This window comes from Strix aluco, chromosome 1 (assembly GCF_031877795.1).
Source record: "Strix aluco isolate bStrAlu1 chromosome 1, bStrAlu1.hap1, whole genome shotgun sequence".
Taxonomy (NCBI): Eukaryota; Metazoa; Chordata; class Aves; order Strigiformes; family Strigidae; genus Strix; species Strix aluco.
The window spans coordinates 769340-780458 of NC_133931.1; the positions used below are offsets into that span (position 1 = coordinate 769340).

The following is an 11119-nucleotide window of genomic DNA, read 5'->3' on the forward strand; positions in this document are numbered from 1 at the left end:
TTGTCCCCTCACTGTCCCCACACCCTCACCATCCTGTCCCCTGTCCCCACACCATCGCTGTCCCCTCACTGTCCCCATGGCCGTGACCTCTCCAGCCCCACACCATCGCTGTCCCCTCACTGTCCCCACACCCTCACCATCCTGTCCCTGTCCCCTCCCTGTCCCTGTCCCCTCACTGTCCCCATGCCCACACAATCCTGTCCCTGTCCCCACACCACCCCTGTCCCCTCCCTGTCCCTGTCCCCTCCCTGTCCCGATGGCCGTGACCTCTCCAGCCCCACACCATCACTGTCCCCTCACTGTCCCCATGGCCATGACCTCTCCAGCCCCACACCATCCCTGTCCCCTCCCTGTCCCCACCACCCTGTCCCTGTCCCCACACCTCCCCTTTTCTCCCCCCTCCCTTTCCCCCAGAGCATCCTGAAGCTGCTGGTGTCCGGCGCGGGGGGGTCGCGCACGGGGGTGCTGATCCCCATCCCGCAGTACCCCCTCTACTCGGCCGCCATCGCCGAGCTCAGCGCCGTCCAGCTCAACTACTACCTGGAGGAGGAGCGGTGCTGGGCGCTGGACGGGGCCGAGCTGCGGCGGGCGCTGGCCGAGGGGCGTCGGCACTGCTGCCCCCGCGTCCTCTGCGTCATCAACCCCGGCAACCCCACCGGTACGGCCACTGGCACCCCAAAACTGGGGATGGCACCCCAAGGCTGGGGATGGCACCTCAGGGCTGGGATGGGACCCCTGGCTTGGGCTGGGACCCCAGGGCTGGATTGAGACCCCAGAACTGGAACCCCAGGACTGGGATGGTGCCCCTGTGATGGCACCCCAAGGTGGGGATGGCACCCCAACGCAGGACTGGGACCCCTGGGTTGGGCTGGGACCCCAAGACTGGGATGGTACCCCTGGGTTGGGCTGGGACCACTGGACTGGACTTGGATCCCAAGACTGGGATGGGACCCTGGGGCAGGTCTGGGACCTCAGGACTGGGACCCCAAGACTGGACTGGGTCCCTAGAGCTGGCCTGGGAGCCCGGGGCTTGACTGAGACCCCTGGGCTGGGGCTGAGACCCTGGGCCTGGACTGGGACCCCAAGACTAGACTGGGACCTCAGGACTGGGCTAGGACCCTGAGCTGGGACTGGGACCTCTAGGCTGGACTGGGATCCTAAGACTGGTTTAGGATGCCAGGGCTGTGGCTGGGACCCACAGACTGGGGCTGGGCCCTCAAGACTGGACTGGGACCCCTGGACTGGGCTGGGACCCCTAGACTGGACTGGGGCCCCTGGACTGGGCTGGGACACCTAGACGGGGATGTCAAGTTTGGAGCTGGGACCCCGAGTTTGAGCCTGGGACCCCAAGCTGGGCTGAGACCCCAGGGCTGAGACCCTCTGTCTGGACTGGGACCCCAAGGTTGGACTGGGACTCCCCAATACCCTACTGGTACCAGGGCTGCGACTCCCAATACCCTACCAGGCCCAGTGCTGGGGCTCTACTGGTACTGGGATTGGGACCATGACCCCCAAAACCCAACCAGTGCTGGGGCTGGGCCCCCCCAAACCCCAGCTGGTGCCGGGGCTGGGACCCCCCTCCAGTGCCAGCACCCCGATGTCCCCCCCAGGACAGGTTCAGAGCCGGCAGTGCATCGAGGACGTCATCAAGTTCGCCTACGAGGAGAAGCTCTTCCTCATGGCCGATGAGGTCAGCGGGACCCGCGGGGTGTCCCCCACCCTCACCCCCATCCCTGGGGGACCCCAATATCCGGGTGACACCCCCTCACCACCCCCCCCCAGGTGTACCAGGACAATATCTACGCCGAGGGCTCGGCTTTCCACTCCTTCAAGAAGGTGCTGTTTGAGATGGGGCCGCCCTACTCAGAGGTGGTGGAGTTGGCCTCCTTCCACTCCATCTCCAAGGGCTTCATGGGCGAGTGAGTGCCACCACCCTGCCTGCCATGGCCACCACGGCCACTGTCACCCCAGGGGTGGGTGGCCACCGTCCCACAGGTCCTATAGGTGTCCCAGACCTGGAGTGGGGATGGAGATAGTGCAGCCTTGTGTGTCCCGAGGGGAGGGGTGGGAATGCTACCACCTCATAGATGCCATGGGGTGGGGATGGAGATGCCACCACCCCGTGGATCCTCTCGGGTGGAGATGGGGATGCCATGGCCCCACGGGTCCCACAGTTACGGATGCCACCACACCATGGGTCCCCTGGGGTGGAGATGGGGACACCATGGCCTTGTGGGTCCCAGGGTTGGGGATGCCACCACCCCATAGAGGCCATGGGTTGGGGATGGAGATGCCACCACGTCATGGATGCCATGGGGTGGAGATGATGATGCCATGACCTTGTGAGTCCCAGGGTTGAGGGTGATGATGCCACCATCTCATGGAAGCCATGGGGTGGAGATGGAGATGCCACCACCCCATGGATCCTCTGGGGTGGAGATGGTGATGTGATGACCTTGTGGGTCCCAGGTTTGGGGATGCCACCACCTCCTGGATGCCATGGGATGGAGATGCCACCACCACATGGATCTCCTGGGGTGGGGCTGGTGATGCCACGACCCTGTGGGGACAACATGGCAGCGCTTTGAGGGGCTCAGAAGAGTCTGGTGGCTCCTTGTCTGGGGGTCCCCACCACAAACCCCCCCCTCCCCCCTCCATGGGTCCCATCTGTGGGTCCCCATCACGCCCCCCGCAATGTGTCCCACCCATGGGTCCCCATCCAGGGCTTCTCCTCTGTAGGTCCCCATCCACCACACCCTATCCCCGGGTCCCAGCCCATAGGTGACCACCTTTGGGGGGGTGGTGTGTGTCTCCATCCGTGGGGTCCCACCCCTGTGTCCCTCCGTCCCCCCTGCCGTGGGTCGCGGTGGGGGGTGTCACGGGCCGTCTCGTGCCAGGTGCGGGTTCCGTGGTGGGTACGTGGAGGTGGTGAACATGGACCCCGCGGTGAAGCAGCAGTTGGCCAAGCTGGTGTCGGTGCGGCTCTGCCCACCCGTGCCCGGGCAGATCGTCCTGGACACCGTCGTCAGCCCCCCCCAGCCCGGGGAACCGTCATATGACCTGTTCATGGCTGTACGGGGGGATGGGATGGGATATTATGGGATGGGATGGGATGGGATGGGATGGGATGGGATGGGGATGGGATGGGGATGGGATGGGATGGGGATGGATGGGATGGGATGGGGATGGGGATGGGATGGGATGGGATGGGATGGAATGGGATGGGGATGGGATGGGATGGGATGGGGATGGGGATGGGATGGGGATGGATGGGGATGGGATGGATGGGATGGGATGGGATGGGATGGGATGGGATGGGGATGGGGATGGGATGTGGGATGGATGGGATGGGATGGAATGGATGGGATGGGATGGGATGGGATGGGATGGGATGGGGATGGGATGGGGATGGGATGGGATGGGATGGATGGGATGGATGGATGGGGATGGGATGGGGATGGGTTGGGATGGGATGGATGGGATGGGATGGTGGGATGGGGATGGGATGGGTTGGATGGGATGGATGGGATGGGGATGGGATGGGATGGGATGGGTGGGGATGGGATGGGGATGGGGATGGATGGGGATGGGATGGGATGTTGGATGGATGGGATGGGATGGGTGGGATGGGGATGGGTTGGATGGGATGGGATGGGATGGGATGGGATGGGATGGGATGGGATGGGATGGGATGGGGATGGTGGATGGGTGTGGGATGGGATGGATGGGATGTGAAGGACGGGACGGGATGGATGGGATGGGATGGGATGGGATGGGATGGATGAGGAGATATCCAGACTGGTGTCCGGAGGAGAAGCAGGCGGTGCTCAGCTCCCAGGCACACAAGGCAGGCTCACCAGGAGATCTTCAACCAGACCCCTGGCATCCACTGCAACCCCGTGCAGGGCGCCATGTACTCCTTCCCCGCATCGAGCTGCCGCCGCGCCCTGGCCGCTGCCAAGGTGCCGTGGGGCTGGGCAGGATGAGTCAGGTGTTGTGGGGCTGGGGAGGATCAGTCCTGAGCATGTGGGGCTGGGCAGGATGAATCCTGGGTGCTGTGGGACTGGACAGGATCATCTGGGTGCGTGGGATGGGCATGATCTGTTCTGGGTGCTGTGGGGCTGGGCAGGATGAGTCCAGGGGCTGTGGGTCTGGGCAGGATCTGTCTGGGGGCTGTGGGGCTGGGCAGGGTCAGTCAGGGCATGGGGCTGGGCAGGATGAGTCAAGGGTTGTGGGTGAGGAGGATGAATCTAGGCAGTGATCGAGGCCTTGGCGAGGCGTGGGGCTGAGCCTGCCCACTGTGAGTCCGTGGCTGCAGTGCCCATCCGGGCAGCCGTGGTGCTGAGCCCTGCCCATCCACAGGCGAGGATCAGGCCCGAATGTTCTTTGCATGAGCTGTGGAGGAAAGGGCATCTGAGTGGTGCAGGCAGCGGCTTCGGGCAGGGGAAGGCACTTCCACTTTCGGTGGGTGCTGGGGGGAGGGGGGAGGGGGAAGGGCTAGAAGTTGGGGAGGAGGGTACATGGGCTGGACCCCCCCCCCCCCAAGACCCCAATCCCCAGTTGGGTGGGTGCAGGAGGGTGCAATGGGGTGCAGGGAGAAGGGGGTCTCAGGTGCCCAATGGGTTGGGTGTAGGGTGGTGAGGGGCTTGTTGGGGGGCACAGATAGGGGGTGTGGGGTTCGGGGGGGGGGCAGGGCGCTGTGGGGGGGGGTGTGTGTGTGTCCCCATCCAGCCTCGCTGCCACCCACCCCTGTACCCCAGGATGACCATCCTGCCGCCCACCGAGAAACTGCAGGTCCTGCTGGAGAAACTCAGCAGCTTCTACACAAGTTCGTCAAGGAGTACTCCTAACGGCGGCGTCCCCCCGCTCCAGAACCCCCCCAGTATCCCCCAGTACCCCCCCAGCACCCCCCAACCAGCACCCACCACCCCACACTCCCCCCGGGCCCCGGGTGCCGCGGGCCGGGACCTGCCCTGGGTGGTCTTGGTGGTCTCCAAGTGCTCCAACTCTTTGTGCCTTATCGGGGTGGGGGGGTGTCAAGGGCACCCGTGTCCTGGGGCTTCCCCCCCCCCACACACTTTGTACCCCAAAACCCACTAATAAAAGGGTCGTGACCAGTCTGGGGGGGAGGGAGTTGTGTGTCACAGCCGAGCACCCATGGGTGCCTCTTCCGCCCACCAGCACCCAGCGGGGTTGGGCTGAGACCCCCGCGTTTGTGACATGGAGCTCCCCTGGTTGTGGGGGGGGTTGTGGGGGGCAAGCGGAGCGCGGTGTGATCTGGGGGGGCTTTAATGGAGTTGGGGGGGTCACCCCCTCCTCTGTCAGGAGAATTCCCGCAGGAAGGCGGCGTTGGAAGCGGGGTGAGGGTGAGCAGCCCCCGCTCCAGCACCTCGGCCGGGGGCAGCAGCGACAGCCTGGGGGGGGCGGGGGGGGACGTGGGTGGTCCCACACAACCCCCCTCAATCCTCTTGTGTCCCCCCAAACCTCCTGGTGTCCAGACCCAGGGGTCCCCAACCAGCCCCCCCCATCCATGACATCCCCGTTGGCCAACCTCAACCAGCACCCCCAACCTGTCCTGCCCCCCCGCCCCAGCCAGCGCCTGACCCCAAACCTCTGCTGCACCAGCCCCCCATAACCCACCTCACAGCCCCCCCAGCCCCCCCAAACCCCAACCCCCACCTCCCAGCCTCACCCTACCCCCAAAACCCACCTCCCAGCCCCCCAAAACCCGACCCCCACCTCCCAGCCCCCCCAGAGCCCCCAAAACCCACCCCAACCCACCTCCCAGCCCTCCAACACCCAACCCTCACCTCCAAGCCCCCAAATCCATCCCCAACCTTCCAGCCCCCCCAACTCCCCCACCCCACCTTCCAGCCCCCCACACCCAGTCCCCAACACCCCCCCCCAAACTCCAGACCCCCCAAAACTCACACCCCACCCCCAACTCAGTCTCCCCATGCCCCAACACCCAGCTCCCCCCCACCCCCCCAGCCCAACCCAGCCCCCAAAACCAACTCTGCACCCCCAGACCCCCCCCAGATCCCCCCAGTTTCCCTCCACCCCAACTGCCCCAACCCCCCCATCTTCCCCACACACCCCCCCAGTCCCCAAACACCAACCCCAAGTGCCCCCCCACCCCCCCAACTCCCCCAGCCCCCCTCAGCACCCCACCCCGTACCCCACATGGTGGGTGCCCCCCCTCCTGCCCAAACTCGCTCCCCGGGGCCACCACGAGCCCCGTGGCCTCCAGCAGCTTCTGGCAGAAGAAGACGTCGGGCTCCAGACCCTGCGCCTGGGGGGGACAGGGGTCACCCTGTGCTGGGGGGGCCTGGCCCTGGGGGTCCCCGTGTCCCCAGGGTGTCCCTGACCCCAGGGTCCCCGATATCCCGCGGGCTTCAATGTCCTTGGAGAGCCCCGTGCGCCCACAATGTCCCGTGTCCCCAGGGTGCCCCGTGCTCTGGCTTGTCCCATGTCCCCAGGACACCCCAAGTCCCCAGGGTAATCCATCTCCTATGGTGCCCCGTGTCCCCAAGATGCCCCATGTCCCCAAGGTTCCTCATGTCCCCAGGGTGTCCCATGTCCCCCAGGACACCCCATATCCCAGGATGTCCCCTGTCCCTGGGGTGGCTCCTGTCCCCAGGATGCCCCAATGTCCCATGTCCCCAGGGTGCCCCATGCTCTGGCTTGTCCCGTGTCCCCAGGACACCCCAGGTCCTGAGAGTGCCCCAAGTCCCCAGGATGTCCCAATGTCCCCAAGGTTCCCCACATCCCCAAGACACCCCATGGCCCAGGGTGCCCTGTGTCCCCAAGATGCCCTGTGTCACCAGGACACTCCACATCCCTGGGATGTCCCATGTCCCCAGGACACCCCAAGCCCCCAGGGTGAACCATCTCCTGTGGTGCCCCATGTCCTCAGGGCGTCCCATGGCTCCAACATGCCCCATGTCCCCAATGTTCCCCATGTCCCCAGGGTGCCCTGTGTATCCCAGGACACCCCACATCCCTGGGATGCCCCGTGTCCCCAGGGTGCCCCATATCCCCAACATGCCCTGTGTCCCCAAGCTGCCCCCTACTCCCATCGTGTCCCCTGTCTCCGGGATGGTTCCTGTCCCCACATACCCCACCCCCGGGCACCCCCTGCCCCCCGGGGTCCCCCAGGGCCCCCCCAGGGCCCCGGGCGTGCTCACCCGGGCCTGGCACAGGGCGCGGGGCGGGAGCTGGATGCGGGGGAAGGCGCGGGCGCCACCGTGGAGGGGCTGGAGGCGGATGCCGGGGGCTCGGCCCAGCACCTCCTGCACCCGCTGGCGTTGTGGGCCAGATCCTGGTGTAGGGCCTGGCGGTGCTGGGGGGAGGGGCTGAGCCGGGGGTGCAGGGGATGGGGATGGGGATAGGCCACACAGCCCCCCCCTCAGCCGGATCATGGTCCGTCACACCCTGCCACCAGCAGGACCCGTGCCCCAGTGACAGCTGGCCAGGGGGATGCTCCCCCGCCCTGACCCACCTCCTCAAATTCAGGGTACGAGGGCTCGGTGGGCAGCGGGGGGTCCATGGCCGTCTGCAGCATCACCTGCCCCAGGATGGGGGGGTACACCGACAGCCCCCACGTGTAGAAGCATCTCAGGACACTTGGGTCGATGTTCACCAGCTCGAAGAAACCTGCTCGGTACCCACCCCTGGGCGAGCAGCAGGGTGGAGGGGGCTGGAAAAAGGGGTTTTGGGGGGATTCTAGCGGGGTTTGGGGGGTCAATACTCACCCCCCGATCCCCTTGGAGAGGGAGTAGAAGGAGATGAGCTGGACGGTGGAGGCGAGCGGGGCCCCCATCTCCCACAGCACCCGCTTGAAGGAGAGGAAGGGGCGGCCGGGGAGGAAGGCTCGTTCCTGCTGCACCTGTGGCACCCAGGGCTCAGGGGGAGCCGGGGTGGGGGGCACGACCCCCCCCAGCCCCCCACCAGCACCCACCTCGTCCGCCAGCAGCAGGAGGTTTTCCTCGGCCGCCAGCCGGATGATTTCCTCCATGTTCTGCCGGCTCAGCACGTGGCCTGTTGGGGAGGGGGGGGAACCACTTGTGTCCCCCAAATGTGGGGAAACTGAGTCACGGAGCCGCCATCCCCCCCCCCCCAACTCACCCGTGGGGTCGCCGGGGTTGACCACGCAGAGCACCTTGGGGTGACACCTCGCCCGCGCCCGCCGCAGCGCCCGCCGCAGCGCCTCGGTGGCCACGGCCCAGCCCCGCTCCTCGGCCAGCGGGTACGGCACGGCCACGGCCCCCGCCAGCCCCACGGCCGCCCCACGGCGAGGGGGGCCCGGCACCGGCACCAGCACCCCTGTGGGCTGCGCCGCTGCCTCGTCCACCACCAGCGACACCACGTCCTGTCGGGAAGAGCCGCCGTGACTCGGGAGGTCCTTGGTGGCCCCACAGCCGTGGCAGTGCCATCCGCGCTCCCCATGCCACGCTCACCACCACGGCCGCCGCGGTGCCGCTGCAGGGGACGATGTAATGGGGGTCGCTGGGGATGCCCCCGTCCCTTTGCTCGAGGTAACGGGCCACCTTGGTGGTCACCGTGCTGGTGACGTACTCCAGGTTGTAGGCCCCTGGGGACGGATCTGGTGTCACCGCACCTGCCAAACCCCCACCTGTGCCCCCCGCCTTATCCGTGGGGCTGCCCCCCACCCCGCCACGGCGTGCCCATCCTCACCGTACCTGGGCTGCCGCCCTGCAGGTGCTGCAGGATCTGGCCTCGCGCGGCGCTTGGCATCTGCGGGCACGCACTCGTCATCCAGCAACTGGGGGTACGCGCAGATGGCAGCCACCTGCGGGAATTTGGACCCCCCCCTTTCCAGTCACATCCCCCCCCCCGACACCCCCGGGAGCTCCCAGGGTCATGATCCGCCCCCCCATCCCATCCCCAGGGTGCTGGGGAGGTGCTGAGCATCCTGGATCCAGCTGTGCCCCACATCTGGTTTGGTGGGGGATTGATGCTCAACGCCCTCATGGTTTTGGGGTGTGGGGACGGGGGTGTCAGGCTGTGGGGCACCCCCAAACACAGGCAGCCATGGGGGCCCTCGTTACCTGCTGGAGGAAGGTGAGAGGCTGGTGGCCGGTGGCAACTGCGTCCCCTGAATGGCAGTGTGTGACCTCAGTGAAGGGCTTGTCCTCGCCCTTGGGGACAGGAGCTGGATCAGCGGGGACACTGTCCCCCCATGTCCCCCTCGCCCAACCCCAGGGGACGTGGCCATGGGGAATTGGCGGGGGGGGAAGGCACCTTGGAGCATCCCAGGGCACCCCAATGAAGGGGGGACCCCAGGGGAGGACCCGGCCTTTGTGGGGCTGTGGGGAGCTGTAAGGACATGGGGTCTGGGTGGCTGTGGGGATCCGTGGGGCTCTAGGTGGTCACAGGTGGTCATGGGGACCTGTGGGACTCTGGGTGGCCATAGGTGGCCATGGGGACCTGTGGGGCCATAAGTGGCCATGCAGAGCTGTGGGGCTCTGGGCTCTCGGGTAGCCACAGCGACTGGTGGGTGGCCATAGGGTCCCCGTGGGGCTCTAGGGCCACAGGTGGCCATGGGGACCCATGAGGTTCTGGGTCTGGGTGGCCATGGGGACCCATGGGGCTCTGGGTGGCCATAGGACCCCATGGAGCTTTGGGGCTCTGGGTGGCCATGGGGACCCATGAGGCTTTGGGGGCATGGGTGGCCATAGGGACCTGTGGGGCTTTGGGGCCATGGGTGGCTGTGGGGACCTGTGGGGCTCTGGGTGGCCACAGGTGGCCGTGGGGACCCGCGGGGCTTTTGGCCATGGGTGGCTGTGGGTCTCGTGGACTCTGGGACCACGAGTGGCCATGGGGACCTGTGAGTGGCCATAGGGTCCCTGTGGGACTCCAGGGACAATGGTGGCTGTGGGTCCTGGGGGTTTGGGGGGGGGGGGGGGTCCTGTGGGGTTCTGGGTGGCTGTGGGGGACCTGTGGGGCTCTAGAGTGAGTCTCACCTGGGCCAGATCCTCCTCGATGGCAGTAGCCCGCTCGAGCAGGAGCTGCAGCGGAGACGGTGGCATGTGCCAGCTGCTGGGGTTCGCCAGAGTTGGGGGGCAGCTGGTACCCCCCAAAGGTGCCACTCGCCGCCATGGCCGAGGCAGGAGCTGGACCTGTGGCCAGGGGGCAGGGAGGTGGCCCAGGTTAATGGTTAAGGGCCCAGTGGTGTGTGGCGTGTCGGGGCGCCCGGTGTGGGCAGGGTCCTGCCCGTCTGTCCGTCTGTCCCTCTGGACCCAGCTCCTGCCACGTGACGTGCGGGACACGGGGCACTGAGCTGTGCTGGGGACACGGGAGGGGGCCCTGGGAGTGATGACCACCCCCCATTTCCCACCCAGTGCCCCCATTAGCCTGTTTCCAGCCCCATTACCTCACCCACGCCTGCCCCCTTGCCCCCGCTGCATGCCCACCCCCATAACCCCCCCACCAGCACCCCGTTACCCCCCTGCCCACCTCGTTACCCACCACGTGCTCCATTACCCCCTGCCCACCCCATTACCTGCCCCATAACCCATCCTTGGGGCCTTGCCTCATTCCCCACCTCGTTACCCCATTACCCTCAAAACCACCTCGTTACCCACCCCGTTACCCTCCCAAATACCCTGTTACCCCTCTCGTTACCTGCCCCATCACCCATCCTGGTACTTGCCTCATTCCCCAGCTCGTTACCCCCCCAAATATCCACCCCATTACCCATCCCGTTACCCTCCCAAATACCTGTGTCATTATCACCCCAATTACCCACCCCGTATCCCACCTCATTACCTGCCCCATTACCCATCCGGGTACTCGCCTCATTCCCCACCCTGTTACCTGCCCCATTACCCTCCCAAATACCCACCCCAATACCCCCCCTGTTACCCACCCATTTCCCTTCCAAATACCCGTCCCATTATCCGTCCCATTACCCTCCTTGTTACCCTCCCAAATACCTGCCCTGTTACCCTCCCTGTTACCCACCCATTAATACCCTCCCAAATGCCCTCCCCAATACCTTCCCCATTACCCACCCCTTACCCTCCTCGTTACCCACCCGATTACCCTCCCAAATACCCGCCCCAATACCCCCCTGTTACCCACCCATTTCCCTCCC

At 66.2% G+C, this 11119-nt stretch overlaps 2 protein-coding genes across 2 annotated transcripts in view; one reads left to right on the plus strand and one right to left on the minus strand.

Moving 5' to 3' along the window:
* LOC141932455 (alanine aminotransferase 2-like) overlaps positions 1-4941 on the plus strand; it is a 6933-nt gene extending 1992 nt beyond the window's left edge. Inside the window, 7 exon segments of the mRNA XM_074846081.1 lie at positions 415-658; positions 1611-1690; positions 1783-1919; positions 2898-3072; positions 3812-3849; positions 3851-3962; positions 4761-4941. Coding sequence (XP_074702182.1) covers positions 415-658; positions 1611-1690; positions 1783-1919; positions 2898-3072; positions 3812-3849; positions 3851-3962; positions 4761-4850 — 876 coding nt within the window. The 3' untranslated portion in view covers positions 4851-4941.
* A 337-nt stretch (positions 4942-5278) lies between these two features.
* Positions 5279-10723, minus strand: LOC141932461 (alanine aminotransferase 1-like). Its single transcript, XM_074846095.1, has 11 exons — positions 10608-10723; positions 9987-10142; positions 9072-9161; positions 8703-8812; positions 8460-8593; positions 8128-8371; positions 7961-8040; positions 7755-7888; positions 7502-7673; positions 6179-6256; positions 5279-5414 (listed from the first exon to the last, which is right to left on the minus strand). The coding sequence occupies exons 1-11, from the start codon at positions 10721-10723 to the stop codon at positions 5322-5324; spliced, it is 1407 nt and encodes a 468-aa protein (XP_074702196.1). The 3' UTR covers positions 5279-5321.
* Between the last annotated feature and the right edge of the window lie 396 nt (positions 10724-11119).